Below are 24631 nucleotides of genomic sequence, written 5' to 3'. Positions count from 1 at the left end.
AATGCCTGCTTTGCACTGTGCTTTCCGCTTTTCAAACCCTCTCACTTGGAAATGCAAAGTCGTTTGATGTGGGCTGGAGAGATGGGGCCGTCTCCCTGTTACGGACGGGGAAACCGAGGCAGGCGAGGAGGCAGGGTTATGCAGCAAGCTCATGGCGCCTCTGGAACCCACACGTAGGCCCCCCAGCCTTCTGCCCCACCGAACAGCCACAAGCCCCCCAGACACTATGGCACTGTGTCGATTATTAGACACACTCCCACCACACTGAGGTAGGGCCCCGGACCTGGAGGGTCGTCAAGCTGCCCAGGTGACCCTGAGGCCCAGAGAGAGTGTCATTTCGTTGCGCTCCTGCCCACGGCTCCCCCCCCCCACCCCCCCAGGAGTACTGGGGAGGGGGCGGCTGCCCGGCCCTGGGGCCAGGTGGGCGGGTCGTTCACGGCCCCCTGCTCTCCGTCCACAGCCGCATCGAGTGGGTGTGGCTGCACTGGAGCGAGTACCTGCTGGCTCGAGATGAGTTCTACCGCTGGTTCCAGAAGATGATGGTGGTCCTGGAGCTGCCCGTGGAGCTGCAGCTGGGCCTGAAGGAGAAGCAGTGGCAGCTGAGCCACGCCCGGGTCCTGCTGCACAACGTGGGCAACCAGGCCGTGCTCCTCGACCGGCTGCTGGAGGAGGCGGCCTCCCTGTTCAACAGGATCGGGGACCCCAGTGTGGACGAAGATGCCCAGAAGAGGATGAAGGCCCAGTACGCCGCGGTGAAGGCCAAAGCCCAGGTGCGTGAGGCGTGGGGGGCTCTGTCTTCACCTGTGCGTCCATTAGCCGCCTCTGTCTCCCCGTGCATCCATTATCCGCCCCTGTCTACCCATGTAGCACGCGAGAGGCCCCTGGCTCCACATTCTGAAAGGCGATTAGTCTTTCCTTTGTTTTGTTTTGGGTTTTGCCCCAGAGCCCGCGCTGAAACCCGAACTTCTTTCCTGGATTGTGCGTAGGGGGAGATTTTTTAAGCGGTCCTCTGAATTATCAAGTTCAATTATTAGTATCTTGCAAAGGAATTCTAATCGGGTTTTTATGACACTCACCGTTCTGTTTCGCATCGTGTAAAATTTGCCCACCTTCCGGGTATGGGTTATATCTGTAATCATTCCGAGTGTACGTATTTTGCAGTCTCCGTCAGATTGTTCGAGTAGCTGAAGTTTTGGAGCCTGACGCTGCAATTTATCGGGTCTCCTGTCGTGGTGGAGCCTTAGGGCCTTTGCGGTTCTGGGCTGTGAGCTCGTGCTAAGCAGGACTTTATCTGCAGACCCCCGTGGCTGGGGCCTGATGCTCCGAGTGGCTGGCGTTTCCCTCAGCCAGGCTCCCCCGGGAATTCACCTTCATGGTTCCTGTGCTTACATCAGTGTGTTCTTGACTTGGGGATTCCTGCGTCTGAACTTGAACCCCAAGCCAAAATTATGCGAGAGGCCCCACACTCTGAAAGGTGATTAGTCTTTGTTTTGTTTTGGGTTTTGCCCCAGAGCCCGCGCTGAAGCCCGAACTTCTTTCCTGGATTGTGCGTAGAGGGAGATTTTTCTAGTTCATCCTTTGACGGTGGGGGACGCGGCCCTTTGAGGGTTCTGCCTTTTTGCTTCTGGGCCCAAAGCCTTACTTCCTCCTCCAACCGGAGCCTTAAACCCAGGAAAGCCTCAAGCACACAAGTGAGTTTAGCAACCTGTAACATCTTTTCGTGTCGTCCACGTGACGTCACTTACCTCGGTGTGTGCATGTAAACAACGCTTGTTAAATTTTATGCAGCCGTTTTGGCCGTCTATCGTGGAAGGGTGCCCAGGCTTTCTAGTCTGCCATGTTGCTGGCTCCTTCGTGATTACAGTTTAAGGGCAACAGACCTGTAATGGACAGAGATCTGAGAATGCACTAGCAAGAACAGGTCTCTGGTCCTTGCATGCTTGGGAAGGGGCCTGGGTTCAAGCCAGGCTCTGCCAGCTTTCCAGCTGTGTGGCCTCAGGGCAGCTCGCCCTACCTGCTGGTTCACAAGGGAGTTCTTTGAAAACTGGCACCTGGTTTCCCCACATAAAGGACACCTCGGCCCCCAATAGCAGTGAGAACCAATAGCAACAACAATGGAGCTTTGAGCAGGTGCTCAAAGCTGTTTATTGAATGAATGAGAGCCCCGCCCTTCAGCTTGGAGGCTCACGAGTCCCAAGCCCCGTCCCCCCCCCCCCCCACCCAGGGAAGCATCGGAAGGTTCTGGGGGCAGCTGTGCAGGGGCCAGAATGGACAGGCAAGGCGGGTGTGGACTTTGGCTCTCACATACGCAGCCAGCTGGCCCTCACCAAGTCCCGAGTGGCAAGGGCAGGCTTAACAGCGATTCTTTCTCCAGGTCGGCCCCTGGGGCCGGGCAGAGAAGGTGTCTGCCCCCGTGGCCTCATTGTGACTTCACAGGAAACAGGTGCACCTGTCAATCAGCAGAGAGCCTTCCGCGAAATGTGCGGAGGCTGGGAAATGGAAAGTAGTTTGGCCTGTGTGTGTGTGTGTGTGTGTGTGTGTGTGTATACATGTGTACACGTGTGTGTGGAGGGGGCGTGCCAGGGGCACCGGGTGAGCACCAGTCCTGGCCCACGTGTGCAAACGATCACCTCAGAGATTCTCACAGTCGCTGCTAGGGGACCCTCCCCTCGCTGCGTCCAAAAAATCATAGACCTCACAATTCTTGTTGACGACTGCTGTCTTTTCCAAGTCTCTTCGTGTCTTTGACCTCGTTTGGTCCCCCCAGCCTTCTCGTGTGGTGGAGAGCGAAGGTTTCGAACTGGGCCCGTTTTGCGGACCTAAAAAAAAACCCATGTAAGTGGCAGATGCCATTGTCCCGCGAGAGAGACCCAGAAGTTCTAGGCGACTCACAAGGTGGGGTCTTCCCTCAGTGGTGCCTCAGGTCCTGTCCCCTGTGCCCGTCAGGGAGGAGCCCGGACCGCCCGAGCTGCTGTGGGTCCGGCTGAGAAAGTGGAAGGCAGCAGTGAGTGGGCAGTGTGGAGACCCTGGAGGCGGGAGCACATTGCTTCCAGAGGTTTCTAGGAGGCGGCGACCAGCTCGCAGGGCAGGAGAGCGGGGGATCCAGAGTGTAAGGACGGCGTGAGTGCATTTTGCTGGGGAGAAGAGCCACAGCTTCCTTCAGATTCTAGAAGGGACCTTGACCTTCAGAAGACTGAGGAGCTACTGAGAAAATCTAACTTTGGCGTTGCCCTTAACGAGATGTAACTGCCAACCCCACGGTCCTCATTAGTAAAATGGGGTAGAGCCCCAGACCCCAAGCCCCGGGTCACAGCCCCTCCTGCCAGCCCTAGACAACAAGAGAATGCTCGAACTCCATCCTAAGCAGGGTAGGGAACTCTGCATGTCCGCTGGGGCCCCCGAAGAATCTCCGTGGCCCAGATGCCTCCTAGTCACCTGCCTCGGACATTTGATGAAGGCCTCACCTTGTGCGAAAGGCTCTCTCAAGGCAGATAAGATGGCCATCCCGAAGCAGGCAGCTGAAATCCCCCAGCCCAGGGACAGGACTGGGGCCATGTAAGAATCCCAGGCATCCAGGCCTGTCTCAGGGTGGCTCTCTGTGGTGTTGCCTTAGTCCGCTCAGGCTGCCGTAACCAAACACCATAGACTGGGGGGCTTAAACAACAGAAATTTATTTCTCACAGTTTTGTAGGCTGGGAAGTCTACAAGGTATTGGCAGAGTCGATTCCTGGTGAGGGGCCTTTTCTTGCTTTGTAGATGGCTGCCTTCTTCTTCTTCTTCTTTGATGTTTATTTTTAAGAGAGAGAGAGAGCACAAATGAGGGAGGGGCAGAGAGAGGGAGACGCAGAATCCGAAGCAGGCTCCGGGCTCCGAGCTGTCAGCACAGAGCCCGATGCGGGGCTCGAACTCACGAACTGTGAGACCACGACCTGAGCTGAAGTCGGACCCCTAACCGACTGAGCCCCCCGGGCACCCCTAGATGGCTGCCTTCTTGCTCTCATGGCGGAAAGATGGGGACAGGGGACAGTAGGCTCTCTTCTGTCTCTTCCTATAAGGGCACTGACCCCATCATGGGGACCCCACCCTCATGACCTCTCGTGATCCCGGTCACCTCTCAAAGGCCCCACCTCCAAATACCATCACATTAGGGGTTAGGACTTGACCCTATGGATTTAGGGGACACAGCTCAGTCCGTTGCAGACCTTGTGTGTATTAATACCTTGACTTCCACCAACGAGAGAGCCCGTTTCAACATTTCTCAAGCTAGTCAACGGGCCATTGTGTTCACCTCTGAGAATCCACTTTTGACTTCCGATATGTTAACTAGCAAAGCCTCTGGTGTGGAGGGGCACGGGAGCCCAGGAGCGCCGTGGGGGCCACCTCCGGACCCGTGGCCTCTGTGACCACCCGCGGCAGGGAGATCCGAGGACTAGATCAGCGGGCCAAGCCCGGGAGTGGGGGGGACAATAGGGCTGTGTCAACCCCAGACACTGAGAGTCAAGAATAGAGCAGGCTGGCCGCCAGTGGGGTCCTGTTGGTGTACTATGAGTGTTTTTAATCCACCAGGTACGTTTTCTGAAGGGCCAGGCACACAGCAGCCGCCTCCTCCCCCTCCCTGCCTCCCCTGGGCGCCTCTCAAAGGAGGCGGGTGCGTCTGGCATCTGGGCCATGAATCAAACCGGCCGGCGCAGGCTTGCGGAGACATCAGTCCTCGCCGCCCTTGTTAATTGGTGGGGTTTGGACGTTCCCGACGACCCTGCCCGCCGCAGATGGTTTCGTTGTTTGGTCTGATGAGGGCAGGTGGAGGACCCCCCTCCCCGCCCCCAGCCATCCGTCACCCCTGTCATTCTGCGACGTGGCCGGCCGGCAGCGGCTGAATTGTGCGCTGTGATCGCTACGCCTGGCACGGGGCTCGTCTGGACGCCTGCCCTGCCGGGCCACGCTGCTCTCCGAGGGCCTGCTCACGATCACGGAGGCTTTTATTTACTCTGGGCTTCCCGAGTGCTGGCACCTCATCGCTCACACACGGGGCCGCCGGCCAGCGCGTTCCGGGGGAGCCTTTGCTGCGCGACGACATCTATCACCGGCAGCGTCGACCAGGGGCCCGGCGCCTATTCTCTGCTTGTTATTCCTGACCCACTTCGTTTCATAAATGAGCCTTTCCCGGGGACGGCGGAGGCTCTGGGAGGGTTTGGACGGACGCAGACAGCCCCGCGGGAAGGGGGGGCCGGCGCGGGAGTCGCGAAGGAGGTGGCGGTGGCCTCTGTCTCTTGGTCCGTGCTTGGAATTCAGACCCCGCGGGGCACTGCTGTCGCTGCTCTCCGGGCCACGCTCCCCTGAGTGGGAGGTTCCCAGCTCTGCGCTGAAGGACTCGGTCCCGTGCCTCGGTTTCCCCATCTCCAAAGCGGGGATGTCTTCTCCTCCCTGCCATGGCTGTTGCAAATTTAAATGAATTAATCCGTGTTTTCAGGTTTGGTGAGGACTTTCTCAAAGGGCAGGGGAGGCATGTACGAAGAGCGGGGAAGTTTTCTGAACCCGCGTGTCTGTCCGCGCTTCCCTTTGGAGCACTTTTGACCAGGTTTTGTAGTAGAGGCCAGCGAACTCCTGGACGCAGCCTCCTCCCCGGTTGAGAGCGGAGGCCAGCTACTGATGGCCCGGGGGCCAAATCGAGCCCATCTCCTGATTTTGCGTGGCCTGGGAGCCAGAAATGGTTTCTGCCCGCTTAAATGGCAGGAAATAAAACGCAGAATCTTCCAGGACATGGAAAAATGCTTTGAAATTCACATTTCAGTGCCCATATTTCAGTTTCACTGGAACGCAGGCCTGTTCTACGTGGTCGCGTGTGGCAGCCTGTGGCACAACGGAAGGAACGCATCACCGGCTGCAACAGAAGCCACATGGTGGCTAAAGTCGAAAACGTCTCCTCTCCACCGCCAGCCAACCCCCGGACTAGAGCAGTGGTTTCGGAGTTGGGCACCTGCCATTTAACTCTTGTCCAGAAGGCCCTTCAAGAGCTACGTGACCTCCCAGCCTCGGCTTGGACATCCGTGTAGCGGGAGGGCTTGGCATCGTGGTGACGATTAAGTGTGAGATAGCTTGTCACGCTCCGGGCACGTTGGCAGGTGCTTGGTAAATGGAGGTCCTCCCTTTCCCTCTTCTTGACCCTCCTTGAAAACTTCCCTCCAGCGGCCACACTCAGTGTTGAATCTTCCTGCCCTTTGGGAAGCACTCATTCACAGAGCCTGGGGGGGAAGTCAGCAAGGGGCCGCCTGGTGTGTAGGGAGCTCTTGACTCTCCCAGCGGATGGGGAGGCATGGACAATGCCAGAAGGGAACCACAGGACAAAGGGAAGGCTGCTAAGTCAGCCTGGGGCAGCGGGCCAAGTCAGAGAGGCTGTGGGGCCCGAGGTCAGCGTGGCCGGGCAGAACTGCTCCCTTGCCCACTCGAGCTGCCCAGTGCGGTTCCGGGGTCACGTGAGTTCTGACTCATTTGACTCCACTGCGCCATAGTGAGGTGGGGTTGTTATTAACCACACGTACAGAGAGACGCGGGCACGTAGCAGGCCAGGGTTCAAGTCACGGGCAAACCCTCCAAACCCAGGGTGTTGACTGCAAGCCCACAGCCACATGGCGGGGTCCTGCCCTTGACCTGAATGCTGCAGCACTTGGATCCGGGCCTGCGGGCAGCGGGGAGCCATGGAGGGCTTGAGAGAAATGGTGTTGCGATCAGGGGTGTGTTTGAGAAACGGTTCCTGGGCACACAGGTCTGATAGAAGGGGCATTTATTTCTCAGATGACAGCCCCGCTCGGGACGCCATCTTGCCCCTGTGTGGCGAGGACTAGAGTAGGGTTGTCTGAAAACCGAGGTGACTCCAGCCCATGCCGCCAGCAACGCCGCACCCGTGATGAAGGGGGGACGGCCTCCTGTGTATTTGCATGCGCTGCACACACCGCCGGCATGGGGCACGGATGCCATTGGCCCGGTCTGGCCTTCTGGGTTTGAATTTGGTCCTTCCCTACCCAGGTGAGCTTGGGCAAGTGCTTTCTGAGGCGCCGCTCTGTGCCTCCGTTTCCCCATGTGTCAAACGGGGATACTAATGGTGCCACCTGATTGGGTGGTCAGGAGAGCGCAGTGAGATGACAATGTACGGAAAGTTCCTTGGGTGCTCCCGGCACCTTGGTGAGTGCTCCAATGATAGCATTGTGTAGCAGGAGTTGTTAAATGTTCCTGTCATGTTTATTTATCGTTGAGAGGGATGGAATGTGAGCGGGGGAGGGGCAGAGAGAGAGACAGACAGACAGACAGACAGAATCTGAAGCAGGCTCTAGGCTCTGAGCTGTCAGCACGGAGCCCAACGCGGGGCTCGAACTCACGAACCATGATATATGACCTGAGCCAAAGTTGGATGCTTAACCGACCGAGCCCCCAGGTGCCCCTGTTCCTGTCATTTTTTTAATGTTTATTTATTTATTTTGAGAGAGAGAGAGAGAGAGTATGCAAGCAAGGGGTGGGGCAGAGAGAGAGAGAGAGAGAGAGAGAGAGAGAGAGACAGAATCCTATGCTGTCAGTGCAGAGCCCGATGCGGGGCTCGATCTCACAAACCGTGAGGTCATGACATGAACCGATATCAAGAGTTGGACGCTTAATCAACTGAGCCACCCAGGTGCCCCTAAATACCCCTGTCTTGAGTCCCATTCCCCGGACACGGCAGGAAAGAAAGCCAGCTGTAGAGTTGGCGGGCCCAGTGTGGACATGCTCTGACCAAGAGTCTCTTGGGTTACCGCTAATAAGGTGGAGAAGAGCCACTGGGATGTCTTTATCTTCGGCAAAAGGGCAGACGGTCGGCTGTATCTCACACCCCCTAAAGACACACATACACACACACGCGCGCGCACACACACGTAGGCCTTGAAGGCCAAGGGCAGCCTGGGCTGGGGACCTGCATAGGTGGTGACCGTCCTCCCCCCCCCCCCCCCGCCCCAGGACAGAGTGGGCCTGCTGGAGCAGGTGACCCGGGAGCACGAGCATTTCCAGGCAGGCGTGGACGAGTTCCAGCTGTGGCTGAAGGCGGTGGTGGAGAAGGTGAGCAGCTGCCTGGGGCGAAACTGCAAACTGACCACCGAGGGCCGTCTCTGCGCGCTGCAGGTAAACTTGACCGCATCTCTACCAGAGGGGAAATGCTCAGCTACTGGGCTTCTGTGTTGTTTATTTACTGGGATGTGCTGGGGGCCCCAGGGGATACAAGAGCCACGGCACGCAGAGCGCACACGAGGAGACGTGTGGAATCTAGCGCAGTAGGTGTGGGGCCTCGGCTGCTTTACAGAAATCGCCGAGCCAGCGGGGCATTTGGAAACCCAAGGTCACAGCAGCGTGGTCTAGACCAGTGGGTCTCAAATGGGGGACGCTTGGCAACGTCTGGAGACATTTTTTGGTCGTTACCACGGAGGGCGGAAATGCTATTGGCATGTAGCGGGTAGAGGCCAGATCGGATGCTATTATGCACCTTGTGACGGGCAGGACAGCCCCCCCAACAGACCTGTCCGACCGCAGGTGTCCTTACCGCGGGTAAGGAGCCCTGGTGTAGGCATCAGGCCTGCAGTGGAGACAGGCTTGGTCCACTCCGGCCTTCCTGAATGGCTGTGACCTTGAATGAGCTTCTGACTTCCTCCATAAAGGGCCTGTTAGAGTATGTGCAGTAATTCGGGGACTACTTTATAAATTTTGCCACAGATCTACAGCACCTGTACCATTTATTTAATATTTGTATGTAAGTTGACTCTTGTTTAAAAACCAGTGACTAACGACATCCCACCCCCCAAAATCTTATGTGAGTAGTGTGAGAATGTTCGTCGGAACTTTATTTGTAATAGTCCCAAACTGAAAACACCTCGGATCTTAATCAGCAGAGTGTTGGGTTCACATATTGTGGCACGGGAGAGAGAGATCGACGATATAGATATAGATATAGATTAGCTATACATCACATGTCCATGTCTGTATCTATATACAAAGGAACACTACTCACAACAAAGAAGAATGAAGTGCTAAGACCTACGACAGCATGGAAGAATCCAAAAAACATGACGTGGAAAGAAGCCAGTTTCAAAAGATAATATATCCAATGCTTTCAGATACATGGAGTTCTAGAATCTTTTGGGATGTTAGAAATGCTCTATATTTTGGTAACAATGTGCACTACGTGGGTGTGCATATTTCTCAAAACTCTTTGACTAGTAGTGCTTAAGGTCTACGTATCTTACTCCATGCAACTGCACTGCGACAAAAAAGGAAAATATTTGGAAGGCACTTGCAAATAAAATAGACTTGCAGGTGCCTACGTAAATTTTTTAAATGGAAGACTAATGGATATTTGTATGAAAGGAAAAGTTCTGTCATTGTCGTGAATGGAAAACCGCTGTCACTCGGCATTCGTAGATAACCCTACAAATAAATATAACGAAACCCAACGGGGTCGTTAGGTTCTATTTGGCTCCATACTTCCTCCAGCTGAAGGCTCCCAGCCCGAGGCTGCCTCTGTCTTTGTTAAAAGGGAAGATCAACAAACGTCATAGAGGGTTAAAGGCAGAAACACCCAACCCAGATTTTCTCCTCGACTTAATCAAGTGGCCGTAAAAGTCGCGGGAAGGGAATTACATCCTCTTGTGGCAAGTCAGTGTGATTAAGGTGGACAGTCCACCCCTTGGAAAGGCGCGTCTGGCTCTCATCTAGGAGTTTGTGTTTAGCATGACATTCCAGGGGCTCTGGAAAATGCAGCACGTGATGTCTTTTTCCCCTTGTACGTTTCCCCATCCGTCCATCCCCCCCCCCCCCACCCCCTTCAGGACATCGCCGGCGATTTTCCCCGGGGTAAGGAGTCATTGAGGAGGCTGGAGGAGCAGGCTGTGGGCGTTATCCAGAACACCTCTCCTCTGGGCGCGGAGAAGATCACCGAGGAGCTGGAGGAGATGCAGAAAGTTCTGGACAAGCTGCGAGCCCTCTGGGAGGAGGAGGAGGAGCGGCTGCAGGGCCTGCTCAAGTCCATGGGAGCCTGTGAGCAGCAGAGGCGGCAGCTAGAGGCCGAGCTGGGAGAGTTCAGGAAGGACCTTCAGAGGCTGGCCGAGGAGGGTCTGGAGCCCGTGGCGAAGGCGGGGACCGAGGACGAGCTGGTGGCCCGCTGGAGACTCTACTCGGTAAGTGGGGTTTGGCTAAGACAGGGACCGTCCAGGTGACATGTGTACCTCGGAGCTCCTCTTCACGGGGAGAGAGTCATGCTAAGCTTTAACCACGTTTACTCTGGGCCTCCTAGATCTTTGGTGATCTAAGTTCCCTGGGTGTAGTACACAAGTTGGGTGTTTGTACCCATCTTCCAGATGAGGAAACCGAGGCCTGGAGAGGTTTCCCTTACCCTCAACATCCCCAGGATCACGTGAGGAGTCTGTGGGTAAATAAGACCAGAGGTGGCTTGCCTTTCGGTCTGCCATTCCCTTGCCCCGCGGTGGGATGCGGGGTGGACTGCTTGAGCCCAGAGCAGGGAGAGTTAGGTCAGAGGGAAGGTTCTTCGTGTAGAGACGATGGGGTTCTAGGGAGACCAAGCCAACGGTGCCCATCCTGGGAGGGCGGGGCGGGTTCCAACCCAGACACAACGTCCGACCAGAGCACGGTCGCCTTCCTCCCACGCACGTGCACACCCGGGAGGTCTGACTTACGGACAGAGAGGTTTTTTTTTCCAACAAGGGTCAACATCCTCCCTCACGCCTATCTTCACTTACTAGCTCAGCGGGTTAGCCCCACGTCAGTGCCATCAGGGAAAATGTTTTCAAAGAAAAGCTACCCGGATCCCACCTCCGCTCTGCATTGTTGTTCTGTTTTTCTCTCTTCCTTCCGATGCTTGCCCAAATGCAAACATGTTTTTTGTGTGGGTAGAAAGAAAACAGTTACCCTTTAGGGCTCATTGAGCCTCGTAGTAGACGAGGTTCCACTGCGGTGATCAATTTAGCGCAAAGAGAACTACTTCCTGTTTCGGACTGTCCGCCTCGGCTCAGGAGGAGCTGGCGTGTGCAGCGGCCAAGGGCAGGGGGACGTTGGGGTCAGACTGCCTGGGTCCAGATCCTGCTCTCTCTTCTTGCTAACTGGGCGGCCTTGGGAGAAGTACTTTAACCTCAGTTATACACGGACGGGGACGAACCGCTGAAGACTCAAAAAGTGCTTAGCACAGCACCTGCCAAAGTCGATGCTCGGAAAGTACCGGCTTTTACCACAAGATAAGGGATAAGGGTCACAAGGTGCAAACTCGGGAGCCAAGGCCCGGAAGGCCCTGCCACCGTTCCACCGCGACGGCTACTTGTCTGTGCCCAGCTGGGTTTCAGGAAGCCTTTCCTGAGGCGGAGCCGACCCCATCCCTGCGGAGGCTCTCTGCCCGCCCCGATGCCAGTGGCCCCTCAATTATGATCAAGCCATGACTCACCGAAATCGGCGAAAGAGAAGCTTGGGATTTATCACTGAAGCCTTTGGTTCTTAAATGAGCATTCGCACAGTGGCTGATTGCACTTATGATGTGGTTTATAGCAAGGAGCAGACACCACGCCTGCTCCAGCCCAGCCCTCGGAGTGGCTGGATGCCCTGGGATGAGGCCAGGTCCGTGGCCGCCGGGCAGCCCGACCTGCTTTGGCTGGGAGCCCCCGTGGCCCAGCAGAGCAGGGGAAAGGTAGAGCACAGCCTTTCTCTCTTGCACCAAAAAGGAAATTTGGACTCTTCCCTCTTTTGAGAAACAGGCAAAGTTCGAAGAAGCGGGTGGTGTCAGGACCGCGGTTGAAAGTGCGACTTGTAAAGAAAGCATCTGTGAGATGGGGCGCCTGGGTGGCGCAGTCGGTTGGGTGTCCGACTTCAGCTCAGGTCACGATCTCGCGGTCTGTGGGTTCGAGCCCCGCGTCAGGCTCTGGGCTGATGGCTCAGAGCCTGGAGCCTGTTTCCAGTTCTGTGTCTCCCTCTCTCTCTGCCCCTCCCCCGTTCATGCTCTGTCTCTCTCTGTCCCAAAAATAAATAAACGTTAAAAAAAAAAAATTAAAAAAAAAAGAAAGCATCTGTGAGAGATGCGTTCGTCTTTAAAACCGACATAGCGGGGTTGTACTTACCCAGACTGCGATGTGCCGAGTGCTGTATAACCCTATGCGGGGGGAGGGGGGGCGGGCACTGCCACGATCCCCTTTAATATATGGGGAAACTGAGGCACTAAGGAGTTTAAGACTTGCCTGTGGTGATGCACCCTACAGGTGGAGGCGGGGGTCTGAACTTAGCCCCAGACAGTCTGACTCAACATGACATGCCTCTAACTGCCAGCTCAGACTCCCGGTTTTAGGAAATTAGCATAAAGAGAGTCAAGGACCAGGAGTGAGGACATCGGGGCTCAGTCTGGCCGTGACCACCTCCTGATCTCTCTGCCGACAGTCCCAAGACCCTTCCACACGGAGAACTGGGGGCCGGGGGTGATTTGTGACATCCTTACGCGGACCAGGCCGGGACCGTTCGTGCACTTCAGGGAGACTTTCGGCAGCCGAGGTTGAACTCAGAGCGGTTCTGTGGCTAAAGCAGAGTCCATCAGAGTGGCCTCACAGAGCGCCCCCCTCGGGCATCCCAGCGATCCAGAAACTAAAGACGCCTCCATCAGAGGTGCAGAAATGGCACGGCTGGACTGGAAGGGGCCCCTCTGATTCCATAAGGAGGCAGCTGTGTCCAGAGAGGGGCAGTCCTTAGCCAGGCCAGCACAGTGGGCCAGCAGCCTTCCCGCTGCGGTCCCCAGATGGTCCCTCCCTGGTCCCTGGATATTCCGGTGACCCGCACAGCCCCACATTGACGCGTGACCTCTCTGTGGTCCGCACGGGCCTTTCTCTTGAGGCAGCCCGTGATCCTGGTCCTCACCGCAGACCCCTGCCCTGCCTGGGCCGAGGGCCTGCCTGTCTGTAGGCTGGCCAGCCTTCCCGGGCGCTCTGGTGTGGAGTTTCTTTGCGAATGGTTTGGAAGGAGCCGGTTCACACGCACCGATCGTGTCCTCATCTTCTATGAAACCCTGTACAGACTTCATCACAGTTCCCTAATAATTGAATGTGGACAAGGATAGTTTTGAGACTGAATAAGACCGTCCGGGCAGATTCCATCTTCTGTTGCCTCTAGAGTGTGCCAGCCTGCCACTGACCGCTGCTTACGATCCCTCTGTCGGAACTCGCTCTCCAGCTCCAAACTGGTGGCAGTTCACCTGTGGTCCCTCCATCACCGAGCGTGGCTGGAGCTGCCTCTAGTCCCTGTGAATGGGGGTCTGGACCAAGGCACGAGGTTGCACGTGGGGCAGCTGGGGAGGGGCTCGGCGAGGGGTGGGGTGGCCCCATCTTACCAATGAGGGAACAGCCCGAGGTCGCATGGCTCAGAAGGGGTCGAGGGGGGTTTCCGGCTCAGCCCGTCGTGCCAAAGCCAGGGCACTTTCTGCTGCCCCATCTCGCCTCCTAGTGAGCGTGGCACCTGGCAAGAGCCCAGGCCAGGGTCAAACTCTGCCCTTCCCAGGGCAGCAGGAAGGGGCCGTGTCTGGTGTCAGCCCCGTGGTTTGGGAGTGCTCAGCACAAAGCATCTTTAGATCACCGTTCCCTCTGGCGCTGAAGAGTCACGTGAAGAGCCAGAGCTCCCTGTCGGGTCCGCCATTTACTTGCTCTGTAACCATCGGAAACTCTCAGGTGGCATTTCCTTGTGTAGCAAATGGGGACGTGGCGGATGCCTTCCTAGGCTCTTGGCCCTGCTTCGATGAACGGGACGGCCAGAGCACTCAGCACGGAGTTGATGTTCCCGAGACACGAGTTACTTGTATTATTAGGTGGAGGCACTCACGGCACCACTGGGAGGCCAGCGATCGTAGAGAAGAGCCGGCTCAGCGAGAGCAAATGCTGAGTTCGAGGCAGGAAGCCGGAAGCAGGAGAGCGGGCGCCGAGCTCCCAGGGACCCCAGTCCCTGCCCTTGGTGACAGTTTTCTCCCAGGCTAGCCCACTCCCACCGGCCATGCCCACGCCCCGTCACCCAACCTCCCGCGCCCCTCTGGTTTCCTCCCTGTGCTGCAGGCGACGCGGGCGGCCCTGGCCGCGGAGGAGCCCCGGGCGACGCGGCTGCAGGCCCAGCTGAAGGAGCTCGTCGTCCACCCCCATGACCTGCAGCCGCTCTCTGACAGCGTGGTCGCTGCTCTCCAGGAGTACCAGAGGTACCCGGGCAGGCTGGGGGCGGCGGGACTCGGGCATGCCTCAACCCTGACGCTCACGGGGCCTTCCAGCCTCATCTAAAGCCATTTCTGGGAGGTGCGCTTGCTTCCTCTTGCGACCTGCTAACTCTTGCGCCCCTCCACGACTGGCATTTGGTTCCCAGAAGGAGGGCTGGACTTGGCTGGGTTCCCTGCTGAGTGGCTCATTCACTGGTTTCCGTTAAGTCTCTGGGCAGCTTAGCCCTGGGGAGGGGGTCCACAAGTAACGGCCCAAAGGGAGGACTTTGCAGCGGTCACCCCCACCCCCCCCCACCCCCGCCCGGCCTGCACGTGGTGCTGTGACAGCATCTTCAGACCGGCCTCTACCTCCCCCTTGGGCTCTGGGCTCAGGCAGAGCAGGGGGCTCCAGTTTCCTGGCCGAGCCCAGAACAGTGGGTCAGGTCTCCACCCCACGTGTAGGGTTGCGGTCTGTAGCTACCGTGGCTGCGTGGTTGTCCCACTGCCGGGGGGCCCGCTGTCCCCGCCTCCGGAGCACCTCTTGTCCCTCTGCCTGACCCAGGGGTTCCTTCAGACCGAACTCAGGGGCCTCCTCCCTTGCGATGTGTCTGTACATCAGAGCAGGGGCCCAGATCCCCCTGGGGGGCACTCAGGTGGTGGCAGGGACCCAAATATCCCGTGCACAGGATGGCCAAGGGTGTTCCCTTCCCTCCAGCTCCTCTTGGTGAGGTTTTCCGTGCTGGCCATCTATGACCGGGTGCTGGACATCGTATCTGAAAGATTATTTCTAACAAATGATTTGGATCTAGGATGATGGGTCTCTTACTCAGGAAGGGAGTTTGCTTTAGCTTCTGCACAGGTGCCTGGGGGTAGGCGGTTCCGGGCTAGGGGCTCCATGATTCCTCTTCAAGGCCTGAGGTTCTCCGGCCACGAAGCTGGGCCGCAAGTCCGTCTGGGCACTGGCTGGCGCCCGGTGGGCTTTGATCCAGAGGGAGAGACCTCCGAGGCCCCAGAGCCACTCCCGGCAGCCCGTGGGTGGGGGAGAGCCCACCGTGGGGACGGTGGGTGCTGGGCTCCCTGGGGGTCTCGGGAGAGGCCTCAGTTCTGGGCTGACCCCGCTCTCTCCTCTCTCGGCCTCTCCGTGGCTCCTCAGCATGAAGGGGAAGAGCGCCAGGCTGCGCAATGCCACGGGGGCGGAGCTGTGGCAGCGTTTCCAGAGGCCTCTACAGGACCTGCAGCTGTGGACGGCCCTGGCCCAGAGCCTCCTGGACATCACCGCCAGCCTGCCGGACCTGCCCTCCATTCACACCTTCCTGCCCCAGGTCGAGGTAACTGTGAGCCTGCCAGGAGGGCTGACCGGTGCAGGGGGGCGGGGAGGAGGCCAGCAGCCAGGCGTGACGCCGGAGCCGTTCTTCCAGGGAAAGGCGTGTCCCTGGATCCTCCAGGTATCTGGGTAAAGGTCACTGCACCCTGCCTGGCAAGTCTTAAGTTTGCACAGGAAATGTTACCATCGTCCTCAGTTCCTGGGTAGAAGGCAAAGGCTGGTCCCTGGTGTCCCCCTAGGACTTGCTACTGACCCTCCCACAGTCCGTCCTTCAGGACCCTCCTGCCGACGGTCCCCGGGTGGAAGCAAGAGCCGTTCTGAGAGAGAGCGTGTTAGGTCATTCCCTTTGCTGCGTGCGTATCAATTGGGACGCATGTGGCAGAAATTCTGACCAACGGTAGCTTCAAACCCAGAGACTCCCAGGTGGTCCCAGAGCTGGCTTGATGGCTCAACAAGTGTCTTCCAGGACCCAGGCTAGGCTCTTTCTAGCTCTCAGCCACATGTCCCCTCATGGCCCCAAGATGGCTGTCACCACAGCAAGCCTGCATCTTCACACGGACAGCATCTTGTCGAACGGCAAGGGGGCAAAAAGGCTTTCTCCGTTCACCATTTCCAACAGGGAGGCAAACCCTCTCCCAGAAGCCCCAGCAGACTCTCCTTACGTCTCATTGGCCAGGCCAGGTCACATGACCACCCCCTGACCCAATCACTGGCTGAAGGTGATGGGGTTGCCGGGATTGGTTTATACCAATCGTAGAGGTAACCCTGTGTTAAAGTGATCAAAGAAGACAATTTAGATGATACAAACAAACTTTATTTAACACTTCATGAAGTGGACAGCCTCCTTTTGGAGAGCTGCAAAATGGGGCAGAAGGCGGGAAGGTTTAATAGGATAAAGAATAAAGAAGGAAAAGACAAATAGAAAATATCTGACTGGCTGAAGGTCAGCCTTGTTTGGGGTGAGAAGGCCCAGGGTTGGCTTGGTGTTTGGGCATCGTGGACTGGATATCCTGCGTTTCTGGCCAAGTGGAGCATTTACAGGGACTGGAAACTTAATCTAAGTTTCGCTTTGTTGCCTTGGCATCTAGGGGAGGAGCAGCCCCATCCCGGGCCTAGAAATTTATTTCAGCACCTGTAACTGGGCGCTTTGTCACCCAAACAGAAGTGCGGGCCGTTCGGTGATCAAGAAGGAGGAATGCGTGCTGGGTGAGCGGAGGGCCGTGTCCGTGGCAAACGCCAGTCAATATGGCAGCTCTGACTGGCCCGTGGACGCTGCCTTGGGGTTTCCTGGAGCTCTGAAGTCCATCAACTTTGGGGTCTAGGGATTCTAAGACACACAGAGTGGGAGGAGACACAAAAGCGTATCAGATGTAAGCCTTACTTTACATTAACTTTCATTCTGGTTATAAAAGCCATGCCTCCGTGGAGAACGTAAAGGTTTGTGAAGAAGGCAACAAAAAGTGCCCACGGTCCCCCACGCCGTAGGAGCCCTGTTAACACGCTGAGGCACACGACATCACGCTTTCTATCTGACCTGGTATTTCCGGGGAGGCCCTTGAACCAGGACTGGCCTCTCCTCACCCTTGAACACGCTGCTCAGCCACACACAAGGGTGCCTGAAGTTTGGAGTGTCTGCTCTTGGGATTTTCCACGTGGGGCTCACGCTGGAACAAGGGTTTGTTTTCTCTGTCCGTATTTCTTCATTTGCAGGGCTTAGCCTTTCCTTCTGGGGTTCCTATGGGCCTCCTTCTCCCATGCTCTGAAAGATGACTGTCCATCTTTTTTTTTTTTTTTTAATTTTTTTTTTCAACGTTTATTTATTTTGGGGACAGAGAGAGACAGAGCATGAACGGGGGAGGGGCAGAGAGAGAGGGAGACACAGAATCGGAAACAGGCTCCAGGCTCCGAGCCATCAGCCCAGAGCCCGACGCGGGGCTCGAACTCACGGACCGCGAGACCGCGACCTGGCTGAAGTCGGACGCTTAACCGACTGCGCCACCCAGGCGCCCCTGACTGTCCATCTTTTTGAGGGACTTCTCAGGGCTCCCCAAAGGTGAATCTTACATGTGTCGCAGAAATCTACTTTAGGTCCGACAATCCCAAATATACCCTTCATACCTGATGAAAACCCATCTAGCCATTTCCATGCAATCTTGTCACCAGTAGACGAAAGCTTTCACTAATTCTTTGCCATTGTTTGCGTATTTGGAATCATGTTATAGAGCTGTGTATTCTGATATTTTCAGTTGGCACTTACCAGCTTCATTTAAAATGGTCCCCGGGGCAGGGGGGTTGCCTGGGTGGCGCAGTTGGTTAAGCGTCGGACTCTTGATCTCCGCTCAGGTCCTGATCTCACAGTTTGTGAGCTCGAGCCCCGCATCGGGTTCTGCGCTGACAACATGGAGCCTGCTTGGGATTCTTCCTCTCCTTCTCTCTGCCCCTCCCCTGCCTGTGCGCGCGCTCTCTCTCTCTCTCTCTCTCAAAATAAATAAATAAACTTAATAAAAATAAAATAAAATGGTTCAGGAGGACAGTCCAAGATGGCAGCATAGAAAGTTCCTGAACTTAATGTCCTCCCATGGATACACTGAATCTGTCGCTACGTATGGAATAATGCCCTCTGAAAAAGACCTGAACTGTAGCAGGATAGCTGCTTCCATCCAACGGTAAAAGGTAAAAGGGCTTCACTGAGATGCGTCGGAGAGGCAGAGATGCTGTCTGGCCAAAAAATCTCACCCCCGACGCAGCGACCCGCCGTGAGGAAGGAGCTCACAAATTTGGAGCTTCTCCTCGAGGAGTGAGGGGTTTGTGCCCCACATCAGGCACCTGACCCCTGGGACTTAAAAATAAAACCTCAAGGGGGAAAAAAAAAAAAAACAAAAACCCTAATGAAATGGAAATAAGTAATTTACCCGATAAAGAGTTGAAAGTAATGGTCCTAACGATGCTCACTGATCTTGGGAGAAGAAGGGATGAACACAGTAAGAACTTCCCAAAAAACCCCACGTAAACAATAGGAAAGGACCAAACAGGAGTCACAGAACTGAAGAATGCAGTGACTGCACTGAAAAATACACTGGCGGGTTCAGCAGCAGACTCGAATCCAAAGAAGGGGTCGGTGATCTGGAAGACAGGGCAGTGGAACTCACTCGAGCAGCAAGAAGAAAAAAAGAATTTGAAAAAATGCAAATAGCTTAAGGGACCTATGAGGCCACATCAAACCGAATAACATTTGCATTGTAGATGTCCCAGAAGGAGAAGAGAGGGGAAAGGGGGCAGAAGACTTATCTGAAGAAATAAAGGCTGAAAGCTTTCCTAAACTGGGGCAAGAGACAGACATCCAGGTCCAGAAAGCACAGAGATGCGTGTTCAAACAAGACGAACAAAAAGTGACCCATACCAAGATGCATTATAATTGAAATGTCAAAAGTTAAAAACAAAGATAGAATCTTAAAAGTAGTGTGAGAAAAACAATGTGTTCCATGCAGGGGGACGCTCATAAGACTACAGGCAGGTTTTTCAGCAGAAACTCGGGACCGACAGTTTTCCAAAGAAAACATACAGGTGGCCAACAGGCACATGAAAAGACGTTAACGTCACTCATCCGCAGGGAGGTGCAAACCAACACCACGATGAGCTATCCCCCCACACCTGTTAGAACGGCTAAAAGCAAATGGCAAGAAACAACGAGCATTGGTGAGGACGTGGAGAAAAGGGAACCCTGGTGTACTGCTGGTGGGGATGTAAACTGGGGCAGCCACTGTGGAAAAACAGTATGGAGGTTCCTCGAAAAATTAAAGAGAGAACTGCCATGTGATTCAGCGATTCTACTTCTGGGTAAACAGAAGTCCAAAGAAAACAAAAACACCAATTTGAAAAGCTATATGTAAAGAGAGCCCCATGTTCATTGCATCGTTAGTTACAAAGCCAAGGTATGGAAACAACCTAAATGTCCACTGATGGGTGAACGGATGAAAGAATGTGTGATTATGTCTATGTCTATATCTATATCTGTATCTGTATCTGTATCTATATTTATATCTGTATCTATATAGATATATATAAAGAAATGCCACTCAGCCATAAAAGAGAACGAAATCTTGCCATTTACAATAACATGGTTGGGCCTTGAGGGCATCGCGGTAAGTGAAACTAGTTGAACAGAGAAAGACAAATACCACATGATCCCACCTCTATGTGGAATCTAAAAACCGAAAACCAAACCCGTAGATATAGAGAACAGAATGGAGGCCTCCCATGGGGAGGGGTGTCGGGGGTAGAGAAAAATGGGTTAAAGGGGCTCAAAAGATACAAACTTGCAGTTATAGAATAAATAAGTCACGGGGATGTCATGTACAGCATGGCGACTTAACAGTCGATATGGTAGCCCCCCGTAAAAGTTGCCAGGCGAGTGAATCTTAAAAGTTCTCATTGTCAGAAGGAAAAAAGAAATTATAACTTTGTGTGGTGACGGTCGGCCCTAGATGTATCATGGTGATCATTTCGCAGTGTGTACAAATATCGAATCGTGTCGCGCATCTGAAACTGATATAACGTTACGTGTCTGTTATGCTTCAGCTAAAAAAGTTTTAAGAAAAAAGATAAAATGTTGCCGAAAAGTCATCGCTTTAAATGGCTGCACAGTATTTCGCAATATTTTTTGTTCCGTTCGTATGATATTTAGGTTGTTTCCAGTATTCCTGGTCATAACTTGTCCATGGTGGATATCTATGTACACAGATTTTGGTCTGCATTTCTACTATTTTCCTCCTCATTTTGCTGACGAGGGACCAGAACCAGAGAGAAGTTAGGGTGTTTGTTCAAGGTCGGGCCACTCCAGAGGTGGGGCTGAGGCCAGAAGGGCAGGCTCTAGAGTCTCATCTTATGTTTCTTATTCCTGCCGTCACCCTGGGTCCTGGGAACAGGGTTGGCATTTACAATGTGGCAGTTTTATTATCATTTGACTGTTGAGGAAACCATGTCCCAGAGAGGGAAAGGCACTGGTTCAAGGTCACACAGCGACCAAGTGGCAGAGCTGGCTTTGACCCAGGTCTGGTTGACTCCACGGCGAGTGCTTTCCCCGCTAGATCAGATTGCATTTCCATCCCGTCCTTCCCACGGGGGGCAGAAAGCTAACCAGGACCTGTGCCAGGCGGGAGGGAGAGGTTCCGTCTTTCTAGAGTGTGACTCAGGACTCCCCGGGGCAGGAGTTTCGCGGATCGGTGGGTTGGAACAGGTGGGCAGGACTATGGCTTGTCCATGCTCTGTGCTGGCTGGGATCACGTCTTGCGTTGCGCTCACGAGCCCTTCCCAGGCCGGATGGACTTCACGGGCCAGGCTCGAGCCGCCAGCCCTGTTTTTCTTGGCTCAGCTCCTGCGCCTAGCTAGCCTCCGCGTAGCCTATCAGACCTGCAGAGTTCCTCTAGGACTAAGGCATCAGGCCCCAGAGCTGGGCATGGCTGAGATGCTCATTTCCAAGGACGACTGTGACAAAGTTCCAAAACCAGATGGCTTAGCGCGATGGCGACTCACTCTCACACAGTTCTGGAGATGACAAGCACCGAGTGAGGAGGGCCGCACCGTCCCTCATCCCAACTTGACCTCATCCCAACTTGACCGTCTCCGTAAGGACCCTGTCTCCACATGCAGTCACATTCTGGGGCAGTCGGGGCGGGGATGCTGTGACTTCACATCTTTTGGGGGGACGCAATTCAGCCCGCAGCGGCTGGTTAGACGGTACCAGAGAGACAAGCCGTCTGTTACTCTGTGTTCCCTGCGGGCTGTGCGCCAGGCTACAGGCTGCATGGGCACCGCCCCCTTTCAGCCCTCACGCCGACCCCGGGAGTTGGGCGTGGCTCTGCCTGTTCTGCAGATGAGGAAACTGAGGCTCAGAACTACCCAAGGCCTCCGGATCGCAACTTCTCAGCCTGAACTCTTAACTGCTGCACTATTGTGTCCAGACTTTCTGGAAAGGGAGTGAAGGGCACCCTCCCTAGCAAGGGGCTTGTTCTCTCACACCACCTGCCCCCATCGCGGGGGATGCCAGTTCGGCCGTGCCTGCCGTGTCTAGGCTGCCCTTCCTCCAGGGGCCCCCTCTGCTCTTCCCGGGCTCTGGCAACACGGCCTGCTCTGGGGAGGCTTCTCGGATTTCCCCAACTAGGGGCGTTCAGCTCCACCTCCAACACCCAGAGGGCTCTGTCGTGGACACTTGAAGGGAGATGATCACTTTCGGCCTTGGATCGCAGGTACCGACCTGGGTTGGGGTCTTTGTCCCTTCCCAGCCCTGTGCCCAGCTCGGTGTCTCAGTAACGTCACCAGGGATAAAGCGGAAGGACTCTGGACAGCCGAACACAATTCCCTTGGCCTCCGGGACCCTGGGCCCTCAGATCAGCAAGGCGTGCTGACCCCAAACAGCTCGTTAGTCAGCAGAAGCCGGAGACTGGCACAGGGCTTTGGGGCAGGAAGAGTGAGTGTAGGCTGGGGGTGTGGTCGGGGCCTGCTTCCTGGAGGAGGCGGGCCGGGGCCATGCAAAGGCCCAGGGGGCCAGCTGCTCATCACGTGAGTCTCCCTTAGGTCCCTCCTTCACCTGGCACCTCCATCACCTGCACATCACGATTCCACTCAGATGTCACCTCCTCTAGGGAGCTTTCCTGAATTCCCACGTGCTCCCATAGACCCCTATGTCCCAAACAGCACCCAAGGGGTAGCCCTACTGCTGTCGGTGATGGGGGATTATCGAGTAAAGGATCCAACTGGTTTGGTTCAGGAGCAGCCGCAGTGTGGGCGTCGATTCTGGGGGGACGGCTGGGGGGGGGGCAGGGGCGGCCGCAGTGTGGGCGGTCGATTCTGGGGGGACGGCTGGGGGGGGAGAGGGCGGCCGCAGTGTGGGCGGTCGATTCTGGGGGGACGGCTGTGGGGGGGCAGGGGCGGCCGCAGTGTGGGCGGTCGATTCTGGGGGGACGGCTGTGGGGGGGCAGGGGCGGCCGCAGTGTGGGCGGTCGATTCTGGGGGGACGGCTGGGGGGGGCAGGTGCGGCTGCAGTCTGGGAGGTGGACTCTGGGGGGACAGCTGGGGGGGGCAGGCAGTCAAGGGCTGCTGTGGTCCAGGTGAGCGAGGCTGGGTCCGCCGTGGACACCGGCAGGGGGGATGGCTGGACAGGAGGTACAATCTTGCCTGGGCTTTGGTGATAGGATAGAAGTGGGGGGTGAGAGAGGAATCAAGTTGACCCTGAAAGTCAGGGCCTCCCTGACGCGTCCCCGCCAGCCCGTTCCTCCTGGCGTCCGCCACTTTCTCAGTCCAGGCACGCAGGCGCGGCGTCCCGGGGAAGTTGAGGCAGGACCGATGTGCTCTTGGTACCGCTTCCCAGCCCGGTCCCGCCCTGCCCTGCCGCGCCCTGGGGGTCACGGAGGCCTTGTCCCCTGTAGGCGGCCCTGGCAGAAAGCTCGCGCTTGAAGGAGCAGCTGATGATGCTACAGCTGAAGAAAGACCTGCTGAGGAGCGTCTTCGGCCAGGACAAAGCCACGGCCCTCCTGGAGCAGGTGGCGAGCTCCGTGCGGGACAGAGACTTGCTGCACAACGGCCTCCTGCAGAGGAAAAGCAAGCTGCAGGTGGGTGTCGCGGCTGCCGTCCTGGGGGACAGCCTTCTGGGGAGGGAGGCAGGAGGCCCAGACTCCTCCCTCGGCCCCACCACTTGTCACCGGGTGGCCTTCCCTCGCCCTTTGTCCCTGGGGTCTCAGCTCCTCGTCCGTGAGCTGGTGCGGTTAACGTGCGATCCTTCTAACTGGCGTCCTGGGCGCCTGCTGTGCCCACCCCTGCCCCTCAATCTCCCTCGACACTGCTCCCTCGACACTGGAACTGTCTTCCTGAGGAAGCCAGGGTTGGGGGGCAGGGGGGGGGGACCGTCTAATGAGAAAATGCAGAGAAAATTGCCTGTGAACTTTCGACCACCTAGAGCCGGAAGCTAATGTTATTAGGAGCACATTTCTGAATGACTGCACTAAATCGAAGGGGTAACGTGGCAGGTCGAGGACGGTGTGTTCTTTTACGTAACAAATGTTTGCCGAGCATCTGATGATGACGACGACATAACTCTCGGGCACTGGGAGGGACCGGGCCCTCGCCGAGAGCTCCATTCACATCCGGGATCTCATCTCCCCCAAGTAGCGAACGTTTAGCAAATCCCCTAGGGTTTGTGTGGCAGACAGTCTCGGCTGCGGCTCCTCGGGGCTACCGAGGCTTGAGAGCGGCTAGAAGTGAATGGGCGTGGCCGTATCCCAATGAAACTTTATTGACAAAAACAGGCCTCTGGCGGGATCTGGTGTGTACGTATTAGGAGATGCAGTTCTGTGCTAGGGAGCAGAGCAACTGTCACGGTGAGGACGCCACGGTGATTCCAAGGAGGGGCGTCCAACCCCAGCAAGGGCTCCGGGAAGGCTTCCTGGAGGGGGTGATGCCGGAGTGGATATGAGCCGGCCGGGAGAAGGCCGGAGTTTGGTGGTGAGTGGCCGGTCGTACAGGGTGCCTGTAATCTGTGTGCTGTCCGTTGTGTGTCTCTGCAGAGCCTGCTGGCTCAGCACCAAGATTTTGGGGCTGCTTTCGAGCCCCTACAGAAGAAGCTGTCGGACCTCCAAGGCAGGGTCCGAGCTGAGAACGGGCTTCAGCAGGACCTTCCTAGGAAACAGACCCAGCTCTCCAGGTTGCAGGTAAGGGCTTTGTGGGGCCCGGGTGGCCCCGTTCAGGTGCTCAGCTGCGTCTCTAGGCAGCTCCCCTCTTGCAGCAGTAACTGGCAAAACAGCGGCCGCCGAGCCCCTCGCCTGAGGTCTGACCTTTTGTCCAGATCTCTGCTAGATTGATCTGGTGGCTTCTGGCCTCTGCGGGACCTTTAGTACCTGCAGACGGCGAATTCTTGAGCCTCAGGAAAAGGTCAGCTACACTTCTGTTTACTCTGTCGCTGCCAAATGTCATGTTGGTATTCGGTTTTAAAATTGCTCTGCTCTAAAAGTGTTCCTGATGAGTACAGAGGCCTTCAGTTAAATGATCTGATTTTGGAAGCGAGAATAAATGTGTTAAAACGCAGGCAG

At 56.1% G+C, this 24631-nt stretch overlaps 1 protein-coding gene across 5 annotated transcripts in view; it reads left to right on the top strand.

Moving 5' to 3' along the window:
* SYNE3 (spectrin repeat containing nuclear envelope family member 3) overlaps nucleotides 1-24631 on the top strand; it is a 99536-nt gene that overhangs the window by 43854 nt on the left and 31051 nt on the right. For all 5 annotated transcript variants that reach the window (XR_006293489.1, XR_006293488.1, XR_006293491.1 and 2 more), the window contains exons 4-10: nucleotides 461-770; nucleotides 7984-8145; nucleotides 9843-10190; nucleotides 14097-14233; nucleotides 15381-15555; nucleotides 22976-23158; nucleotides 24110-24253. Coding sequence is in view for 1 of the 5 variants with exons in the window: in XM_043556957.1 (XP_043412892.1) it covers nucleotides 461-770; nucleotides 7984-8145; nucleotides 9843-10190; nucleotides 14097-14233; nucleotides 15381-15555; nucleotides 22976-23158; nucleotides 24110-24253 (1459 nt within the window). In the remaining 4 variants the exon portion in view is untranslated. The remainder of the gene's footprint in view (nucleotides 1-460; nucleotides 771-7983; nucleotides 8146-9842; nucleotides 10191-14096; nucleotides 14234-15380; nucleotides 15556-22975; nucleotides 23159-24109; nucleotides 24254-24631) is intronic.

The sequence above is a fragment of the Prionailurus bengalensis genome, chromosome B3 (genome assembly GCF_016509475.1).
Source record: "Prionailurus bengalensis isolate Pbe53 chromosome B3, Fcat_Pben_1.1_paternal_pri, whole genome shotgun sequence".
NCBI classification, from domain to species: Eukaryota; Metazoa; Chordata; class Mammalia; order Carnivora; family Felidae; genus Prionailurus; species Prionailurus bengalensis.
The sequence above is the reverse complement of the archived record's forward strand: the minus strand, read 5'-3'. Positions and strand labels throughout refer to the sequence as shown.